Raw genomic sequence first — 22,833 nt, forward strand, 5'->3', positions numbered from 1 at the left:
TATCTGTATTATTCTGTATATATACACTGCACAGTACCACTTCTCTTGTCCTGTATACTGGGTGTCATTCTCAGTATCTGTATTATTCTGTATATACAGTATATACACAGGATAGAACCAATTCTCCTGTCCTGTATACTGGGTGTAATTCCCTGTGTATGTATTATTCTGTATATACAGTATATACACTGGATAGAACCAATTCTCCTGTCCTGTATACTGGGTGTAATTCTCTGTGTATGTATTATTTTGTATATACAGTATATACACTGCACAGTACCAGTTCTCTTGTCCTGTATACTGGGTGTAGTTCTCAGTATCTGTATTATTCTGTATATATACACTGCACAGTGCCACTTCTCTTGTCCTGTATAGTGGATGTAATTCTCAGTATCTGTATTATTCTGTATATATACTCTGCACAGTACCACTTCTCTTGTCCTGTATACTGGGTGTAATTCTCACTATTTGGATTATTCTGTATATATACACTGCACAGTACCACTTCTCCTGTCCTGTATACTGGGTGTCATTCTCAGTATCTGTATTATTCTGTATATATACACTGCACAGTACCACTTCTCTTGTCCTGTATACTGGGTGTCATTCTCAGTATCTGTATTATTCTGTATATATACACTGCACAGTACCACTTCTCCTGTCCTGTATACTGGGTGTCATTCTCAGTATCTGTATTATTCTGTATATATACACTGCACAGTACCACTTCTCCTGTCCTGTATACTGGGTGTAATTCTCACTATCTGTATTATTCTGTATATATACACTGCACAGTACCACTTCTCTTGTCCTGTATACTGGGTGTCATTCTCAGTATCTGTATTATTCTGTATATATACACTGCACAGTGCCACTTCTCTTGTCCTGTATACTGGGTGTAATTCTCACTATCTGTATTATTCTGTATATATACACTGCACAGTACCACTTCTCCTGTTCTGCTGAAGAAGAGGTGGCATTGGCTTTGGGGAGGGTCAGTACTGATGGGTTTATTATTTTCTATGTCTACAATCCTATGGTTAAATAAAAATTAATCCTGAACAACTTGTTTAAAGGGGTTATCTGAAGTTTGGAAATTGTCCTCTATCATTGGGATATGGAATAATTTTCTGATTGCTGGGGGTCCAACAGCCGGGACCCCCACTGTTTCCGAGAACCAGGGATCTGAAGAGCTCTGGGTGAATGGAGCGGTAGTCGATCATTCGCATTGCAGCTCCATTCACACGTGGCTTAATAAACATCCCCTATAATGGAGTGGTGAGGGGCATGAACAAGAAAGCAAAATGTGCTGAACTTTTCATTGTGCCTCAATGGGATGAGGGGGGCGGTGATTTGGTATGTGGGCTGGTGGGGTTTGTGTGACAGGCGTGCTTTTTCATTTTTCATCCCATTCCAGCCCTGATCTCTATATATATATATTATAATTAAAATTCTTTTAAAAGCAGAAGTGTTAATATGTATTTTTTATCGCTTAGCAGAATGCAGAGTGAAGTTTGATAGATATAAGAAAATCTCAATAAATATAGAAGTTGTTTTTTTTTTTTATTAGGGATAGGGTAGAAGGATAAGGGATGAACAAAATCAGGGACAGAATCAGTAGACAAAATCATAGTCAGGAAGAAATCCGGGTCAGATACCAGGTGATCAGTAAAAAAAGCCAAGTCAGGCGAGCAGTATGGATAGAGCGGAGCCTGGTGACAGAGGCATTACCGAAACAAGTCCGGGTAGAGGTGTTACAGTTAGAAGGCCACAGGTAGATGGTGAAGGTCCTTCTTTACAGGTCCAGCAGTGATGGTGGATCAGCTGTACTCCGCTAGATGCGGAGCTTTTCCGTCTTTTAGATGACACTTGGGCAACAGCGACAGCATGCAAATGCGCGAGCAGCCCTAGATAGTCCACGCCGGCAGGATGATAAGATCCGGCGGAAGATGGAACCTAAGAGAAGAGAAATACATACAGTGTAAGTGATGGGACTCCATATTACATGATGCTACTGTGCGGTCAGTGTGGCCGGCCGGACAGCAGAGGAATCTTATTCACACAGATGTCCGGGGTCATTGTCAGCCATCATACATGTGACAATCCCATCACTGACAGATGACATCTGCTCCCCATGACTTATTCTCATCACTAACATCACACAACATGGAGATGATTCTCACACTTACCTCGTCTCTTTTTCCCCTTTTTCCCATTTTCTGAGTTTTGTTGGTCTATACTCAGATTCATTTCAGATTTTCTTTCCTCTTCAGTTGTAAATTCTGATCAGAAAGTAAAAAAAACTCAGTAAAGAAATATTCTTATAGGATCTGCTTTGTGTACTGTATATAGAAGAATTGTTCTTGTCCTGTCCCCTATAGTCCTGATAATCTGGCATTACATTATTTTAGGACAGAATAAGTCCTATATACCGTTCATGACCTAATCTGAGGGGCATTAGATGTATCACTGATATGGAGCAGTAAGCGCCCTGTGTGCCGCCACGTGGTGCATCACTAATGAGCGATATTCTACTATAGGAGACGATGTCTTCTTATATTGAAGTGAGTTCCTGGATGCTAAAACGTATTTTACAGAATCCATGAAAACAATTCCTGGATAAAATTAAGGAAATAGAAATACAGTATGGGCCCATGGAAAAAATAATTGGGATCCATGAAACCTGGACAACATAGGAGACCTAATACAGAAAAACCAAATATTTGAGCCTTGAAGTCAACATTCACCTTTTGATGCTGTACATACATACCTGATGATGGGGACGAGGAGGGCAAGCTGTTTATAGCATTGTCGCTATCAGATTCAGAAAGCGATTCTTTCTGCCTGTCAGGAAGAATCAGGGGGTCGGACCAGAAGACCCAGGAGGTAACTTCCAACTCTCCCATTCTATGATTTAAGAAAAACATGTAAATCACAAGTCAATGCAGAATAAAAGGGGTGGTCTCACTAGAAGAACACCGACTAGAGGGCCTAATAGGACATATGACTGTCATAGTGAGGAAGGTTTTATGCTCCAATCTACCTTCTATGGATCAGAGCGAAAAACAACTAGCAATAATGGCTGGCATGTAATACTACATCTCTCCTACAGTATGGGCAGCTCTAATACGCGTGAATGGCTGCAATTATGGTCTATTATCACCAACGGTTTCTGAAGCCAAAAGCACAATGACCGCTAATCATTGAGGCTGAATTTGATATTATGGTATTTATGTCCTATATTATGTGTTGTGCATATATATCAGCCTGGAACTCCCATTAATGACCCCATAATCTACTCACATTTCTGAGATATTTGTATTGGTTGCTGGCGTACACTCTGGAGGAGACTTCTGGTCCTCATCATTCATCGTTCTGGTAGTGATGGTACAGAGCTAAACATGGACAAAAACAAGATATGAAATACTTTTTTTTACTTTTAGAGGTCTTTTTTGTTTCACATATTTTGGATTTATTGATCACATACGGTACTTACTTTAGAAAGCCTTTCAGAAGATGATGTAAAATTTTGGAAGTCAAGGTTCTCATTGTTCTCACTTGTACCCTCCTCATCCTCTGAGACCGAATGGTCTATTTCAGAGTGATCTACAAAAGTAATGAAGTATTATTAGAGGTTGTTAGTATAAAACAGGCGTCATTTATCACAATATTAGTGGGTACTGATTATTACATTTTATGGAAGACAAGACAAACAGCCGCTTAGTCTAGATGATGTCTTCTTCTACTTACCGATAAATAAGCTGTTGTCCACATCTGAGGCAAGCTGAGGAATGTACTCTGGCTTCTGACTTAGAAGGTTGTTAAAATCTAAGTCACTCAGGAATGGATGACTCTTGATCTCAAGTGATCCTCCTGGAAAAAGAACAAAACAAAAGTGATGTGGACATTGTCAGAGATTGCTTCACATCTGAACAGTTTAACTTAATCTGAATTAATGACATAACTGAGTCAACATGAAGGAAGAAGACTGAAAGTCATAGTGTGGAGAACTAGAAATGGACAATCTGATAGAGAAGTGTTGATCCTCAAGGACATGAGTGATAAGTGTGATAGGTGAATATTAATACTAATATGAATAGTATTATATCTCTTACCTGTCCCAAGTCTATCTGCAGGATTTGTTCTGAGCAGCTCAGTAATCAGGTTCTGTGCATTGGGAGTAGGAGCGGAATTACAATCCCAAATTATGTCGCCTGTTATACAGAAAATAAAATCTCTTTACTGGACTGTAAGCTAAAGCAAAGTAAACACCTAAACCAATGTAACTGATCAAAGCAATGGTCGGATCATTCCACTTACCAATGACAATCCTGTCATAAAGCTCAGCTACAGAATCTCCATCAAATGGTACAGATCCCGTGAGAAATTTATGTAGGATTATCCCCATTGACCACCAGTCAACAGGTCTTCCATAGCCTTCTTTGAGGATGACCTCTGGGGCGATGTAATATGGGGTGCCACATAACTGGAAAACAACAGAAGATAAAGATGAAAATGATAAAATGGTTATTATAACACGTTCTCGCCATAAAAACACAATGACAAAAGATAAAATATCAATGGAAACGTTCTCTAGAAATGAAGAATGTAGAGAAGACACAATAGTGTGATGAGATTTGTAAAGAAAAAAAAACATATGCCAAAGGCAAGGTGAACAGATGGGGTATATTAGTTAACCAAATACCAAAGCAAAACCAAGAAAACCCCTTAAAATATAATCTTTAATAGCTACATTTAAAAGCACCCATATCAATATATGAAGACAAAATGCATAAAATGTACAATATATGGGTAGTGGGATAAACGTAGGATAATTGACATGCAGGCTTGCCCTAGAGATCCCAAATGGGCTGAGATCCCGCATGCCAGTGGAGGTTGACACCCTAGCTAATCGGTTTGGCGCCCCCCTCCACATCGGCACTCCCTCCGTGACGCTATCCACCCCTAGACAGACATACACATATACAGATAATGATGAAAGGCAGACAGTCATGTCGCTGCTAACATGCTGAATGAAAAAAAGGCAATATTCAATGTATCAATTATATGGAAACAGGGAAGCTGATATAATGTAGTTCCACTAGTACAGATAGGATATCAAATGCACCAATCTATACACAATTCAGTATGATATATAAACCATCATTCAGAAGCCTATTATAGATACATAAAGTACATTAGTGCTGGCAATTACGGGCAACAAGAACAATATTATAAAAGCACGTGTGCTCAATTAACGGTAAATATAGGAACATAAATATGTCCAAAGTAGTAACAAGTCACCTATATAATGACATTGAGCATGAAGATAATAGTCTAGGACAGACGGTACATATAGACAACCTCAAAATCCCCCTGGCTAATCTATAGTCAGGACTGATCTACACAGGACACGTCCAAATGTTGGGACAGAGCATTATCCAGTGTGCGAATTACAAAAAAAAGTTGCCAAAAAAGCATTTTAGTCAGCAGTAACCAGAGGACTTATCTGTAAATTGTCCCAACACGTTTCTCCCCCTCCTAATTTGGGGTTCATCAGGGGATCATATTAGGAGATAGCCACAATGAGTCAGTGGACAGACGCGGGAGATAAATACACCCCGATCGGAGAATACTGCTGCCGCCACATTTTATGGATTTTGTCTTTATATATTGATATGGGTGCTTTTAAATGTATCTATTAAAAGTTATATTTAAGGTCTTTCTTTGCTTTGGTCCTTGGAGATTTGTAAAGAACAAGCTAAATTCCTGTAAGTGTTACCCACCTCACGGTCCAGGAACTCCCTGGTGATGTCCTCCGCTAATTCCTTGTAGGTGTTGGTTTTTGGTATCATGACACCAACTTTTGAAATCCCAAAATCGGTAACTTTTATGTGTCCAGCAGATGTAATCAGGAGGCTGTGGAAGAGAAGATGGTTTTAGCCTCACAGACCGTATGATAATAAATGATAACTTCCCCCCTTTATTATACTACGAGGGGCACTTACTTATCCGGCTTCAGGTCTCTGTGCACCACACCGTAGCTATGGAGGTATTCCACAGCAAGAACCGCTTCTCCAAAGTATAAGCGGGCCAAGGGGACAGATAGAGGACCCCTGGTGCTTAGGAGGGTCTCACAGTCACCACCTATAGAAGAAAGGAAATATGACCGGTGAGTGGTTTACACAGCAGATCACCATGATGTATAATGGGAAGTGAGCGGAGACATTGGGATAGGAGAGAATATAAACAGATATAATGTATAGTGCACATAATATTAGTCTGAATCGATGGAGAAATGTCGTCCATGTAACTAATAACATAAAGTGATGTCACATCTCGTCTACAGCTGGAGATACTGACATGCTCAGTGCGGACTTACAGGGAGATCACACAGACAGTGGCGGACAGAGAAATCTCAGGGCACCATAGCAAAAGTTCTAACTGCACGCCCCTTCAAAAAAAACCCTTACTGAAGTCAATCGATGTTCTCAACAGCAATACACCTTTTATAGCCATTTTAGCATATGATGCTCCCAAAAATGCCCCCACCCACAGACTGAGTTAGATATCCCCACAGTGAAATCTTAATCCAGTTTCACCTTACAGATATAATGTAGCACCTGTCTATAATGTCCCCACTCAGTATGAGGCCAGTCACAGCCCCCTACTCAGTATAATGACGCCCACAGCCCCCCCTACTTAATATAATGGCCCCCATAGCCCCTCAGACAATATAATGGTCTCCACCACTGCCCACTCAGTATGATGGCCCCCAAAGCCAATCAAACAGAATTAGGATCCCCACACAGAATAAGGACCCCCACTGCACACCATTCAATATGAGGACCCACAGGGGGTGTAGGGGCATGTACAGTCACCAACTCAATATAGCGGCATTCACAGTCCCCTATAGCCCCTCACACGGCACACCATTCAGTATTATGGTACCCACAACCCTCAATTCTCAGTATTATGGCTTCCACCAATCTCACAACTCAGTATTATGCCCCCACCAGCCCAACAACTAAGTATAATTGCTCTCACCAGCCCCACCACTCAGTATTATGGCCCTCAGCAGCCCCACCACTCAGTGTTATTGCCCCCAACAGTCCCTCCACTTAGTAGTAAGGCACACAATAGCCCCACTACTCAGTATTATGGCCCCCACCAGCCTCAACACTCAGTATTATGGCCCTCACCAGCCCCACCACTCATTGTTACGGCCCCTACCAGCCCCACCACTTAGTAGTAAGGCACCCACCACTCAGTACTACCACCTCCACCAGCCCCACCTCTCAGTATTATGGCCCCCACCAGTATCAACACTCAGTATTATCGCTCTCACCAACCCCACTACTCAGAATTATGGCCCTTATTAGCCCCACCACTCAGTGTTATGGCCCCCACCAGCCCCACCACTTAGTAGTAAGGCACCCACCAGCCCCACCATTCAGTACTATAGCCCCCACCAGCCCTACCTCTCAGTATTATGGCCCCCACCACTACTTAGTGTTATGGCCCCCACCAGCCTCACCATTTAGAATTATCGCCCTCACCAGCCTCACCACTCAGTATTATGGCCCCAACCAGCCCTACTACTCAGCATATGGTCTCCACCTGCCCCATCACTCAGTGTTATGGCCCCCACCAGCACCACCTGTGCAGTGTAAGTACTGAGACTCCACACTACAGATGCAATATTGTGGCGACATCGAAGAACCTGCAATACACGGAGTCTCGGACCCATCTGCGGAGGCTGAATGGTGGATTTAGGAACCTTTGGCTCCCTGATCCACCATTGTTTTCATCGGTATTCATATTCTGACAATGTGAATACCACTGAAATTGTGATGACAGGTGGTGGAATGGGGCCCAGTGCCGAGCGGTGCCAGGCCCGATCTGACTCACTGGCACCATAGCACCGGTGCACACAGATCAATGAATTTCCAGGCATCTTGGTAATAGAAAACCTACAGTAAATGCACTGTGAGGATGTAACTGTCCTAATTATCCTAATTATAAGAGCAGTGATAAGATGTAAGCAGACATGGGCTGAATATACTACAATATACATGTCCTACCTCCTACATACTCCATGACCATACACAGGTGAGATTTTGTTGGAAAGGAGCAGAGCATGGAGACCACGAAGGGACAATCTGCGAATGTTAGGATGTCCCTCTCCAGAAAGGCCAATGCCACTCTTTTTGGAGTGTTCAGGTTTCGCTTGAACATTTTCTTCAAAGCAAAGATCTGGTGTGAGTCTTTATGGTGCGCTAAGTAGACGGCACTGGAGAGAAAGAGAATCAATGGTTAGAATGAATCTTTACTACAAGAACATCTATAGAAGTCATTATATAATGTTTTGTACTAATGTTTAATGCTAGAAGTCTGTCCGTCACTGGAAATCCATGTCTAGAATTTGATAAAAGATCACTACATAGATCACCTATGGGAGGTGTCCACAATGCCACGTCCGCCGGAGCCCTCACCCAGGTCACATTACAGATGAGAGAATCTACTGAAATTATTCTTGGGCAGATTCACTACATTAGACCAGTAGATACGATTCAGTGCAAATAAAAGTTGGTCCAAATTAAAAGTGCTCCAATTGCCATAACATGACGTTAATTATGCTCCCGCATACCCCAAGACATAACAACATAATAAATGGAGGGGAGCGAAGGAGTTACAAAAAATGAAACCCATTATAGCCACTTGTCCTCTGTGCCAGTCTTTATTGCTGAGACCAGGGAGTAGACTCACATGGTCATGGTGGAGGTTGGGGGGTGCAGATGTCATTGATGAAATTTCGTGTCACCCCCTCACTTGACCATGTGTTGCCAATTACTATAATCAGTTCGCTAATGGATTCCGAAAAGAACAGACCGGTGCGGAGGAGGGGGAAGCTCTGATGGGGGTGGCAGTGTAAGAACAGATGAGGGTCTAGGACAGGCAGGTGTAATATATTATTCTATTTTAATCCCTTTCCTTAATAGTTTGTTTTCCTACAGATCATATAATTTCCCTATGATAACACTGAAGGGAAGAGCACAGAGTCTGGAGCATTGTCATTGGGAACCTTGAGAAATGTGGATTATGCCAACAGAAAACTCACCCAAAACTTCCACTGCTGATCAGTTTGGATGTCCCATAGTCGCTCTTATGCGGCTGTCTTGACGGGGTCAATGATTTGATCACGCTCTATAAAAGAATAAGAAATTACGGTATATAAAGATATAGAAGCTGCTGGAAAAAAGCTCCAGATGCAAAAACGTCTCCCTTCTGTCATCTCCTCTTAGAATAGAGACATCCCATGGTTATATGGGGGACAATACTGGAGGTGTCATTCCCACCCCATAATCTGGTGATACACCGACATCTCTCTCCATGATACTTACACCGTCAGATTCTTGGATCTCCGGGATCTCACAGATTCTACTGTCAGCATCCGCCAACACAGTTGTTTCTAAAAGAGTGAAAAAATGATGAAGAAATAAAATGTATTAGACGATATTAATCCTACATATATATTACAACAATATAACTCAGACATGACAAGATGTCTGTAAATGGGAATAATACTTATTATATAGGGATTCTAAATATGAGAACGTACGGAGCATCCATGAATAAACGTAATGGAAATGATGAAGGACTCCCCCAATCATCACATGAATGAGGACCCCCCCACCCTCGCTGTACATGTGAGTGATGGTAAGAGAGCTGAAGCGTAGGAGCCATATGCAGATTATCCTGGAAGTGCACTGGGGGCGTGTCACAGTATGGATTTCTTCTTCCACGCCCCCAGTGCACTTCCATGCTGATTTGTATACGGCTTCTACATTAGATTTCCCTTGACTGAGACATTGGATTTCTGCAAAAAATTATTACAGAGAAATGGCCAGTACAGTCATACCACAATATGCAAAAATGTGCTGACAGGTTCCCATTACACAGAATATACAGAGTAAATGTAAGATTATTCCCTGTTCTGTATAATATCTGGATATTTCTTGTAGGAGGTCGGGTGATCGGCTTACCTGTAGTCAGATCGCTGTTCAGTCCCGGGATTAGATTTTGCTCGTCTTTGGTGTCGCCTTCTGCTGTTTCCTGGTAGATATAATATATATAATTAACATGTGGAACCTTACACTAAATCATCACATAGATAAATCAGGAAGGACTAAACCTGCATTTACAGATGCAGCCAATTGTAACTGTACAAATCAGACGTGTGCTAGAGAAGATGACGGCTCCTTACCAGGCGTTCCAATGAGCGGGCCGGACGCTCCAGTACACACAGGACTTTTTCGGCCAGGTCTTTAATAAAAGCAAAATCTCCACATTGAGATCTTTCTTCAGCCTAAAAAGAGGAAAAGAAACAAAAAGGAAAATTTGGAGATGAGAAAGGTCACAATGGAGGAGGCCGCCATTGTATGTGACATTTGCTCCTCTCTGCAGATACAATAACTCTGGGGACTCATCGTGTTTTATATTGGAGGAAAGAAACTTCTATCCCACCATTATCTATAATATAACCAGGGATGGGTCCTTCTTTCCGAAGCCTCTATAGACTGCGCAAGCGCACTGTACCTGCACAATGTGGCCGCAGACAGAAGAACACATCCAGACCGGGAGGAGGACGGGGATGGAGGAGGAGTGTGGTGCCAGAAATAGAGGTATGCGTCATTTCATCATGGCTATGGGGGGTCTCCTGCTAAAAGTGGGGAGGCTATGGAGGCAGTGGCGTACCGCCAATGGCGGCAGGCCACGCCACTGCTATGGGGCCCGTGAGCCGGGGGGGGGGCCCATAACAGTCGCCTGCACTGTGTATGCCCCGCATCGGGGCCCTTGCAACAGGCTCCGCTCCCAGGCCCGGCGTTAGCACCAGGGCAAGTGCCAGGTCCCTGAGCAGGCAGGGGGCCCCGCTCCGCTCAGGGCCCCGGCACAATACTTACCTCTCCCCGTGCCTCCGCAGCTCCGGTGTCTTCCGCGTCCTGTGCTGTGACGTCTCAGGTTAGAGGGTGGGATGACGTCTTTCCACCACACCCTCTGCTGAGCAGTCACAGTGCAGAGCGGGAAGACAGCGACGCTGAGGAGTCCGGAGCAGAGCAGCGGCAGCAGGTGAGGTGAGTATGTCATTTTTTTTTTTTTTTAATATATGGAGGCCTGGGGCCCATACACTATATAAGGGCTCGTACACTGTATGGAGGACTATTTGGGGGCCAGTATTCTGTATGGAGGACTATATGGGGGCCCATACACTGTGTGGAGGACTATATGAGGGGCAGTATACTGTATGGATGACTATATGGGGGCCAGTATTCTGTAGGGAGGACTATATGGGGGCCAGTATTCTGTAGGGAGGACTATATGGGGGCCCATACACTGTGTGGAGGACTATATGAGGGCCAGTATACTGTATTGAGGACTATATGGGACTATATGGGGGCCAGTACACTGTATGGAGGACTATATGGGGGCCAGTATTCTCTATGGGGGCCAGTATTCTGTATAGAGGACTATATGGGGGCCAGTATACTGTATGGAGGACTATATGGGGGCCAATACACTGTATGGAGGGCTATATTGGGACCCATACACTGTGTGGAGGACTATATGAGGCCAGTATTCTCTATAGAGGACTATAAGGAGGCCGGTATACTGTATGGAGGACTATATGGGGGCCAGTACACTGTATGGAGGACTATATGCAGGCCAGTATACTGTATGGAGAGGACTATATGGGGGCCAGTATTCTGTATGAAGAATGTCTTATACTGTGTGGAGGACCATAGGGAGTGCATTATACTGTGTGGAGGACCATAGGGAGTGCATTATACTGTGTGGAGGACCATTGGGAGTGCATTATACTGCGTGGAGGACCATAGGGAGTGCATTATACTGTGTGGAGGACCATGGCGAGTGCATTATACTGTGTGGAGGACCATGGCGAGTGCATTATACTGTGTGGAGTACCATGGCGAGTGCATTATACTGTGTGGAGAGGTGTGGGGCCATTATACTACATGGAGGGCTGTGTGGGGGTCACAGTTGGGGGATCATACTGTGTTGGAGTCACCATACTTTGCCTTGAGAGTTGAGGTGGGGTACGGTAGAGTCATTATACTGTGCATGTGGAGGAATTCACCATGGGGGTAACATACTGTGTTTAGGGGGGGCACTGTTGTTGGCATCATACCTTATAGGGAAATAAAAGAGGAATCTAGGACTTCAGCAGGAGAAAAATTACTGTGTAAAGGCTGGAAAGTTATGACATATGCTCTTCCTTGACCCCCGACAATTTTCACTTTTTTGGAGGGGCTCCATTTAGCGCTTCTGCTATGGGGCCCCATGATTCCTATGTACGCCTCTGTATGGAGGTCTCCTGCTGGACGTGGGGAGGCAATGGGGGTCTCCTGCTGGACGTGGGGAGGCTATGGGGGTCTCCTGCTGGATGTGCGGAGGCTATGGGGGTCTCCTGATGGACATGCAGAGGCTATGGGGGTCTCCTGCTGGACATGCAGTGGCTATAGGGGTCTCCTGCTGGACGTGAGGAGGCTATGGCGGTCTCCTGCTGGACATGCGGAGGCTATGAGGGTCTCCTGCTGGACATGCGGAGGCTATGGGGGTCTCCTGCTGGACGTGCGGAGGCTATGGGGGTCTCCTGCTGGACGTGCAGAGGCTATGGGGGTCTCCTGCAGGACGTGCGGAGGCTATGGGGGTCTCCTGCTGGACGTAGCGAGGCCATGGGGGTCTCCTGCTCGATGCGTTGAGGCTATGAGGGTCTCCTGCTGGATGTGGGGTGGTTATGGGGGTCTCTTGCTGGACATGGGGAGGCTATGGGGGTTTCCTGCTGGACGTGCAGAGGCTATGGGGGTTTCCTGCTGGACGTGGGGAGGCTATGGGGGTCTCCTGCTGGACGTGGGGAGGCTTTGAGGGTCTCCTGCTGGACCGGGGAAGGCTATGGGGGTCTCCTGCTAGACGTGCGAATGCTATGGGGGTCTTCTGCTGGACGTGGGGAGGCTATCGGGGTCTCTTGCTGGACATGCGGATGCTAAGGGGGTCTCCTGCTGGAGGGGTGGAGGCTATGGAGGTCTCCTGCTGGACGTGGGGAGTCTATGGGGGTCTGCTGCTGGACGTGCAGAGGCTATGGGGTCTCCTGCTGGACGTGGGGAGGCTATAGGAGTCTCCTACTGGATGTTGGGAGGCTATGGGGGTCTCCTGCTGGACATGAGGAGTTTATGGGGTTCTACTGCTGTACATGGGGAGGTTATGCGGTATCTTGCTCAATGCATTGAGGCTATGAGGGTCTCCTGCTGGACGTGAGAAGTCTATGGGAGTCTCCTGCTGGACGTGCAGAGGCTATGGGAGTCTCCTGCTGGACATGCAGAGGATATGGGGGTCTCCTGCTGGATGTGGGGAGGCTATGGGGGTCTCCTGCTGGATGTGCGGAGGCTATGGGGGTCTCCTGCTGGACGTGTGGAGGCTATGGGGGTCTCCTGCTGGATGTATGGAGGCTATGGGGGTCTCCTGCTGGAGGTGGGGAGGCTATGCGGGTCTCCTGCTGGACATGCGGAGGCTATGGGGGTCTCCTGCTGGATGTATGGAGGCTATGGGGGTGTCCTGCTGGATGTGGGGAGGCTATGGGGGTCTCCTGCTGGATGTATGGAGGCTATGGGGGTCTCCTGCTGGATGTGGGGAGGCTATTGGGGTCTCCTGCTGGATGTGCGGAGGTTATGGGGGTCTCCTGCTGGATGTGTGGAGGCTATGGGGGTCTCCTGCTGGACGTGGGAAGGCTATGGGGGTCTCCTGCTGGATGTGGGGAGGCTATGAGGGTCTCCTGCTGGACCAGGGGAGGCTATGGGGGTCTCCTGCTGGATGTGCGGAGGCTATGAGGTTCTCCTGCTGGACATGGGGAGGCTATGGGGTCTCCTGCTGGATGTGTGGAGGCTAAAGGGGTCTCCTTCTGGACGTGGGGAGGCTATGGGGTTCTCCTGCTGGACATGGGGAGGCTATGAGGGTCTCCTGCTGGATGTGGGGAGGCTATGGGGGTCTCTTGCTGGATGTGGGGAGGTTATGAGGGTCTCCTGCTGGACCACGGGAGGCTATGGGGTCTCCTGCTAGACCTGCGGAGGCTATGGGGGTTTCCTGCTGGACGTGGGGAGGCTATGGGGGTCTCCTGCTCGATGCATTGAGGCTATGGGGGTCTCCTGCTGGATGTGTGGAGGCTCTGGGGGTCTCCTGATGGACGTGGGGAGGCTATGGGGGTCTCCTGCTGGATGTGGGGAGGCTATGAGGGTCTCCTGCTGGACCGGGGGAGACTATGGGGGTCTCCTGCTAGACGTGTGGAGGCTATAGGGGTCTCCTGCTGGATGTGGGTAGGTTATAGGGGTCTCCTGCTTTATGCATTGAGGCTATGGGGGTCTCCTGCTGGATGCAGGGAGGCTATGGGGGTCTTCTGCTGGATGTGGGGAGGCTATGGGGGTCTCCTGTTGGAGGTGGGGGGCTATGGGGGTCTCCTGCTGGAGGTGGGGAGGTTATGGGGTTCTCCTGCTGGACATGGGGAGGGTATGGGGGTCTTCTGCTGGACGTGGGGAGACTATGGGGGGTCTCCTGTTGGAGGTGGGGAGGCTATGGGGGTCTCCTGCTGGACGTGTTTAGGCTATGGGGGTCTCCTGATGGACATGGGGAGGCTATGGGGGTCTCCTGCTGGACGTGGGGAGGCTATGAGGGTCTCCTGCTGGACCGGGGGAGACTATGGGGGTCTCCTGTTAGACGTGCGGAGGCTATAGGGGTCTCCTGCTGGACGTGGGGAGGTTATAGGGGTCTCCTGCTTGATGCATTGAGGCTATGGGGGTCTCCTGCTGGACGTAGGGAGGCTATGAGGGTCTTCTGCTGGATGTGGGGTGGCTATGGGGGTCTCTTGCTGGACGTGGGGAGTTTATGAGAGTCTCCTGCTGGACGTAGGGAGGCTATGGGGGTCTTCTGCTGGACGTGGGGAGGCTATGGGGGTCTCCTGTTGGACGTGGGGGGGGCTATGGGGGTCTCCTGCTGGAGGTGGGGAGGTTATGGGGTTCTCCTGCTGGACGTGGGGAGGGTATGGGGGTCTCCTGCTGGACGTGGGGAGGCTATGGGGGTTTGCGTGTGCGCATACTACGCTATCCGGCTCCATTTTATTGAAGACACTCTATGTGTGAATTCGCAGACACAGTGTCTTTAAAAAAATGGTGCCGAAATTGTACCAATAAAAATGCTTGTCACCAGGGTGTAGAACGGGTTCAATAGCTAGTTATCTATATGGAGAAGTTTTGTGCGGAGCGTCCGCTATTTACCTGCTGCAGTAATGTCCTGATGTTATGAAGTAAATCCGTCACATACTCTGAGGTGAGATGACCTTGTTGGTGTTTGGTCAGGCAGTTCCTTACTAGCTGCACCACCAGCCGGTGAGTGAAGCTGAGAACGCCATCGGGTGGTAGAAGCACAATGTTAGGGCGATTGTTGATAAGAATACCCCATAGTGCTTGTACCTGAAAATTATCCAGAAAAAATGCGGCCATAGTGAGAAACTGTAAGTGCGCTCAGTAACTAGCTATGGAGCCAAAATGGCACCCGCTACCCTGTGTACATTGTAGAAGTAGTGACTGTGAGCTGTGATGTCATAATGGGCGAGCATCACCAGTGATGTCATGATGGAATCTTGTGATAGAATCTTCATGAGGCGACTCTGCACAAACAGATGCTGCCGAGCAATGTGTACAGTGGAAACTCCATAGAATAAAATCCATCTCCATGTTATCATGACCGTTCTCTTTTATTTCCAGTTAGAACACAACCAGTATAAGGGTATGTTCACACGCTGCATTTTTGCAGCATTTTTTGTTCAACAAAAACCAAACTGGTGGCAGGAAAAACACTGAGTAAAATACGCACGTTTTTGCTGTGTTTTTAATTGTTTTTTTTCTCATTCATTTGAATTGGTGAAAAACGCTGCAACGGCCCTAAAAGGATTGACAAGCTGCAGAATACAAAACACACTAGAAAAGAAACGCAGCATGTGAATGAGACTTCAGAAATCTCATTCACTAAGCTCGTACTTTAAAGTGCAGTGTTATTGCCGCAGAAAAACAGCCAATTGTGAACACACCCAAAAGATATACTCCGTCATATGGGAAATAATGTGTAGGTTTATTCCTCATTTGTCTTTTTTTTCTCCATAGAACATTTTAGTTTACTATTAACAACTGTGACAAATATTGAAGGTATTGAAGAATTAATAAAAAGTGATAAATCATTTACATCATTGTCATTGATCGTTGTCTTTATAAAGTTCAATCCTTTACCTTGTTGTGTTTAGGTCGCGAGATCGTGCAGCTGCAGGAGCGGTGAGCCGCTGTCAGAGTCGGCCAGACTCCCTATAAAGCCGGTTTCACACGTCCATATATTTCCAGTACCGGAAAGGAAAAAACGGTACCAGAGATATCCGTGTCCCGTGTGTCCCTGTTTGTCACACGTGTGGCAACAGTGTGCCGCATCAGGATCACACGTACCGGCACCTGGGAATTAGCGTTACATTTTAGTGGGTTTGATATGGTTATTTCTGCTAACATCCATCCACAGTTTTAGTAAAGTGCCGTGAGCAGCAGAAAGTGCACACAGTGTAAGATCCTCACCATGGTCCTCCACACAGTGTAAGACTCTCGCCATGGTCCTCCACACAGTATAAGACACTCGCCATGGTCCTCCACGCAGATTAATGCACTCCCTAAGGTCCTCCACACAGTATAATGCACTCCCTAAGGTCCTCCACACAGTATAATGAACTCCCTATGGTTCTCCACACAGTATAATGAACTCCCTATGGTTCTCCACACAGTACATTGCACTCCCTATGGTCTTCCACTAAGTATAATGCACTCCCTATGGTCCTCCATGCAGTAAAATGCACTCCCTATGGTCCTCCACACAGTATAATGAACTCCCTATGGTCTTCCACGCAGTATAGTTCACTCCCTATGGTCTTCCACACAGTATAATGCACTCCCTATGGTCATCCACACAGTATAACGTACTCCCTATGGTCCTCCACACAGTATAATGCACACCCTATGGTCCTCCACACAGTATAATGCACACCCCATGGTCCTCCACACAGTATAATGCACTCGCCATGGTCCTGCACACAGTATAATGCACTCCCCATGGTCCTGTACGCAGTATAGTGCAGCCCCCCAAAGAGTAAAATGCGGTCCCCCACCATAGGGTAAAATGCAGCCCCAGTCCTCCAGTATTATCAGTACACACTGATTTATAAATAAATACATACTTACCGCTCCTCGTTCCCTGCTGCTTCAGTCTCTGCAGCTGATCACCTCAGCAGCTGCCAGCTCCACTGTCTGGCACAGCGTGGCGCGTCATCATGCCGCTGCGTCAGACGCAGAGGAGGAATGATGGGAGAGGGAGTGTCACATGATGCTCCCTCCTCCATCACTGCTTTCAACCAGGGCCGGCTCCAGGTTTTCGTGGGCCCTGGGCGAAAGGGTCTCAGTGGGCCCCTGTAACACTGTAAAATAATACTCTTTCTGTATTATTTTTTTCTACTGAGGACTTCGCAAAGTATCAATATCACAATATTCTTATAAAAAAAATGTATCGATTTATTCTTGGATTGTCCATTAAATAGAATCAGATTGCAGCAGGTACATACAATAATTAGTTATAAAGTAATTGTCCATTTGTCCATAATTAGCTTCATTGTTGAGATTCACCCATCTTTCCTTGGATCCTGGCTGGTAAATCATGTCTTTATCCAGCACGTGTCCAGGCCTACATGTCAGATACTTCTCAGCATGAAGATTCTGTGTCTTGTGGGGTGGGAAGAGCAAGAGAGCCCCCCCCTTTCTGTACCATGGGCTTTTATAGCCAGTCGTATGGACACCTGTTCTACATATGGTAGTGAACCAAAAATACACACACAAATAGCGCATGTCAACTAGACACGATGGCTGAGGCATAGAACTCAGATTTAAGAAAAATGATTATCGATTATTAATTATTTAACATTCCCCCCTTTTTGAGGATAAAAAGGACTGAAAAATCCTCAAAAGAAGACAGGTTTATCATTAGGATAACAATCATTTTTTTCCTTTTCTTCTTCCTTGGCAATATTATTAAATTTCCATAATAATAATATTGATATTATTATTATTATTATTATTATTATTAATATCAATATCGGATTATTGTTATATAATGATGTGAATTCATGTTATGGTAAGCCGTGACTAATATTCATTTAATATGTATAATTATACTTCCCTATATCTAAATTGAAGCAATCGCGGGTCCAATCGTCATCGTCTGATGTCATCGGGTCGTCGTCTCGTCTTCTTCTTGGTTCTTTTATAACACAGTCTTTAGATGAAAACTCCTTTGAAATAAATGACAGCGTGTAGATATTGTACAGTCCATAATTGTATTCATCATTGTGCAGTCTATAAACTGTAGTCTTTATTAGAAAGATCATGTGTGTCAGATGATAAGAAAACAAAGTCCATGGATGAAATGTAGCTTTAATATCTGTGTGATGTCACCTGGACTTACGTAGTTCTGGAATCTTCCGTGTGTCCGCACTGGTCTCGTGTCACTTTTGGAACAGATGTGACGTCTTTGGTCAGTAAAGCAAGGGTTAACTTGACACTTCCCTGCTTTATATAGCCCCATAACCAGTACTCAGTCCTTTATATTCAGGACACATATGTCAGGTATTACCTGTTCACCAGCTTTCATTGAAGCGTTGCAGGTGATAAGAAACCACTGGAACGTGATGAAACTTGAGCACAACACAGTTCATATAGGATCATCGTCCTCTGCCGTCCCGGTGATCAGTGGTGTGAATTGTATCTGACACAGTCTATTATCACTCAGCATTCACACCTGTTACCTTCTGAGACGTCCGGATATCAGTTGCTTCTTCTTGTAACTTTTGAGAGTCTCTTTGATTTATAAATATGAAAAGTCTTTATTAAGATAGAATTCATAATTGCGATGTCTTGATTGAAGTCTTCATTCCCTAATCTGATACCAAATCTGGCAATTTTTCCTAACCTATAATATCACAGCGTACCATAGCAATCAATAATATCCATCTAATTATTATCAAAATATTAAATAAATTATGTTTGGAATAATAAACAATAATAGATAGTAATTCAATCAAGTTCTCCATGTGATAAAATATTTTTATGTCATAGGTGTAATTACCTTTTCCAACCCATAGGTGTCAGTGTGTTTTGAAACAACAAGTGTTTATATCTTTATTAAACCAATAATACCAAAGAATGTATACTCCTGAACTAAAATGAATAAATATATGAATGTATGAATGAAAGAATTGTTGTTTACTCAGAAAATTGAAACATTTTTCTTATATTAATTAATATAATTATATTTAATGAAGCAATATTCTTTGTACTAGACATTACTTTATTAAATATTAATGTGTTTTCTCAATTGAGATATTGAACCGAAATAAAATCAAAAATTGAGAATTAAAAAAATGAAAAATAGGAAAATAAGAAGAAAGCAAGAATAAAATTTTAAAAATGAAAAATAAAATTAAGAATAAAAATAAGAATAAAAATAAGGCCTTTATGTGTTGATGACAAATGCAAAGTAATTATATTCTCTATAAAATTCCCTTATATTTCCATTATCTGGATGATTTCATATTTGTCATAACCTTGTATCACCAAAAAATTATTAAATTATGTAACTTTGCATGTAATACCCTTCTTAATTATATCATTGTACCTTATTATTATTTTACCTTTATTAAAATGTGTGAAAAATAAGTATTGATCAAAAGTGATTATGTAATCAGGATCAAAAACACATTTTCCCCCTTAATACCAAAAATATTATTTTATAAAATAATTTATGTATATATCAGAACCAAATTAAAAAGTTATTCTTCTATAAATATTTTGCATAAATTTCATATCGATGAGTAGCATAGATTTGTCTACAGAGAGGTGTGTACCTATTTAGGGAACCATAAAAAATAATATCATAGTTATTCAAGAATATTATCACGTGGAAAATTATTCTAAATATAAATTTGCTTTGTAAACCATTTGATGTGTGGTTGCCCTTATCCACTATTAGTTAAATCAAGAAATAATAATTACTTAATTATGTATAGAAACGTATATATCATGTAGATAATACCTAATTATATTATAATTTTCTCAGAATTAAATATATTTTTGTACCTTCACATAAAGAAACATTTTTTTCTCAAACATACAAACATACGAGGCCTCTGTCACATCAATCACACTTAGCAGCTGCTGATTTACTCATCTGTCACCTTCACTCTGACATTCACAGATCTGTTCAACTCAAACATTCCACATATGAAGTTTTATATATATATATATATTTAACCCAAAATTGTATCCCAATTTATTAATGCGCATTTAATATCTTAATATTTCTTTGAATATTCCCCAAGTAGAAGTATATATATAATATGAGAGTAAGTCACTGGAATTTCAGACACTTGAAAAAACTCTTGACTTAGATTCTTTTTTCACTGGCTGCCCGGTCTTAAGTTACATCAGCTGAAAATAGAATGAATGGGATCCTATACTATTAGCTCAAAGTTCAAAGGCCTCAGCTGTCATACGTCATGCTGTAAAGCTACTTGTTATAAAATAAACACTTCATGCATAGAAAATATTAATTAATGTTACACATAAATCATGCAATTTTCAGCTTCCTGTGTGAATAAAGAAATAAATCCATTTTAGAGTTGTTTGATCAAATCCTGCTTTGGAATGAAAACTCTAAGGAAATATAAGAAAATAAAATTAAATATCAAATTAATACAGAAACAGCATTATTTAAATATCTTATACATATATTAGTTGGTTCTAATGTAATTCAAAATATTGTTACTTAAATTTATATATGAAGTTCTAATTTATTAATTAATATATATATATTTTTATAAATATATATATAAATACAATTATACACAATCTCTACTTAGACAAGTGTGTGTATATATATATATATATGAACTATTAGAAACTATGTAACTACAATTTTACTGTATAAGATTATAAATAAATATTGAGACATTGTAACACTTCTATGCTACATTATCATTACAGTTTTTTCTTAGCCACTCCCTAAACCAAATCTTCTGTCTCTCTCAAATATCTCCAGGAACGCCCTATTTAGGAAAGACATTTTTCTATCCTTCAAAACCTCAGAGAACTGCCTGTCCTTCCGTCCACATTCCATGATGTCACTGTGAGCCGGTCGTCTCACCTGACTTTGTCCATCAGTTTCAGCCATTTTCCTTTCCAGGGAGAAGTCACAGCTTTGGATTTTTAACTCTTTCTGTGAAGAGATGGACCTTTGCACTGGCTGATATGGCTTATAACAGATATGAAATCTTCTGCGTATTTGATAGAGTTCACTATGGGGATGACTCAGTCTAGGAGAGGTTGATATTGGCTTTTGGTAAGATTTTACCTTTTCTGGTTTTACAAATTTAACTTGATCTATTTTCTTTTCACAACTTTCATGTTTTCTAACAAAATCCAGCAACTGCGCACATTCAAATAATGAATTTTTGTGATGCAATAACTTGGGAAACTGGATTTAGGAATTTGAATTTTTGTACAAAAGTTGTTATGATTTGTTGTACTTTTCCATTTTTGATGAGAGCTTTGTACAACCGTTCAAATATGGACATGAATGTATATGTACATTCCTTCCTACCAATCCTTAGTTTCTGCAGATCTTCTATGTTGGGAAAATCCTTTGTGACACAATAAATCAAATATCTTAACCTGTCCGAATCATTTTCCCATCCATTAGGAGAGTAACATCTGGACAATGTCACAGGAATCCATATTTTAAATAATTGATTCCTCTCCTCATTGGATAAATCAAACTTATCAGAGAAGCTCTCAAATGTCTCTGAATTTCTACAGGCATGGATTTTGACATCATATTTTGGCATGATTTTGTATAATTTCAGCAAATTTTTCCTCCTTTTAATTTGCAGTTGAGCCTGGGTAATTCCTGAATTCTCTGATATTTTTAGTGGCTCTTGTACGTCCATTCCTCCTACGTCACTCACGTCTTCTCCCACATCACCTAGTATGTCGGTTTCTCGTATGTCAGTCATGTCTCCTCCCATGTCAGGTTTCTGTATGTCCGTCTCTTGGTCAGACCCAAGGTCACCTTCAGTTACAGACACGTGTCTTACTTCTTGTTCATTTTCCACATTACAGTCAGAATCATTGTCACCATCTGACACTTCTTCTACACTATTGTCCTGCTTAGACCTCTCAAGTACAAAATTATGAAATACCTGAAAAAGATGTAGAATATTCCGCAATTTGTGTTTCTCTCCAGGGTCGGACTGGGGTGTCTGGGGCCCACAGGGAGAACTGACTCTAGGGGCCCACCTACAGCCATATGCAAATATCTGTTATCCGCTCTCCCTGTTATAGTGGAGCATTGACAGGCGGCTCCTGCACATCTACTGTGCGACACTAACTGGGATGTACAACTACGTTAGTTTGCATTAAAGGGCTTCTTTGGTTAAAACAAGTTATCACCGATCCATGGGCTCTACAGGATAGGTGATCACTTATTGATCGTTTGGGTCCGAACATTGGAAAACGCACCTATCGGAAGAATGGGGAAGTTTCATCCCTGACAGGACACTTATCCCCATTTTAAAATGCAGCGACAGGTGGGACGTCTGACCACAGCCTCATTCGTTCTCTTGGGGGCTTCCAA

At 43.4% G+C, this 22,833-nt stretch overlaps 1 protein-coding gene across 1 annotated transcript in view; it reads right to left on the reverse strand.

The window, feature by feature from the left end:
• The window catches only part of LOC141221150 (microtubule-associated serine/threonine-protein kinase 4-like), a 178,070-nt gene that overhangs the window by 30,453 nt on the left and 124,784 nt on the right, over positions 1 to 22,833 (reverse strand). The window contains exons 13-26 of the mRNA XM_073666496.1: positions 10,268 to 10,369; positions 10,047 to 10,116; positions 9,405 to 9,472; positions 9,122 to 9,207; positions 8,085 to 8,293; positions 6,009 to 6,147; positions 5,787 to 5,919; positions 4,321 to 4,486; positions 4,116 to 4,214; positions 3,751 to 3,873; positions 3,497 to 3,606; positions 3,304 to 3,395; positions 2,771 to 2,907; positions 2,190 to 2,282 (exon numbers count right to left, since the gene is read on the reverse strand). Of these exons, the coding sequence (XP_073522597.1) occupies positions 2,190 to 2,282; positions 2,771 to 2,907; positions 3,304 to 3,395; positions 3,497 to 3,606; positions 3,751 to 3,873; positions 4,116 to 4,214; positions 4,321 to 4,486; positions 5,787 to 5,919; positions 6,009 to 6,147; positions 8,085 to 8,293; positions 9,122 to 9,207; positions 9,405 to 9,472; positions 10,047 to 10,116; positions 10,268 to 10,369 (1,627 nt within the window). The remainder of the gene's footprint in view (positions 1 to 2,189; positions 2,283 to 2,770; positions 2,908 to 3,303; positions 3,396 to 3,496; positions 3,607 to 3,750; positions 3,874 to 4,115; positions 4,215 to 4,320; positions 4,487 to 5,786; positions 5,920 to 6,008; positions 6,148 to 8,084; positions 8,294 to 9,121; positions 9,208 to 9,404; positions 9,473 to 10,046; positions 10,117 to 10,267; positions 10,370 to 22,833) is intronic.

The sequence above is a fragment of the Phyllobates terribilis genome, unplaced genomic scaffold, assembly GCF_046119375.1.
Source record: "Phyllobates terribilis strain yellow unplaced genomic scaffold, ASM4611937v1 Scaffold_323__1_contigs__length_2155407, whole genome shotgun sequence".
In the NCBI taxonomy this organism is placed as follows: domain Eukaryota; kingdom Metazoa; phylum Chordata; class Amphibia; order Anura; family Dendrobatidae; genus Phyllobates; species Phyllobates terribilis.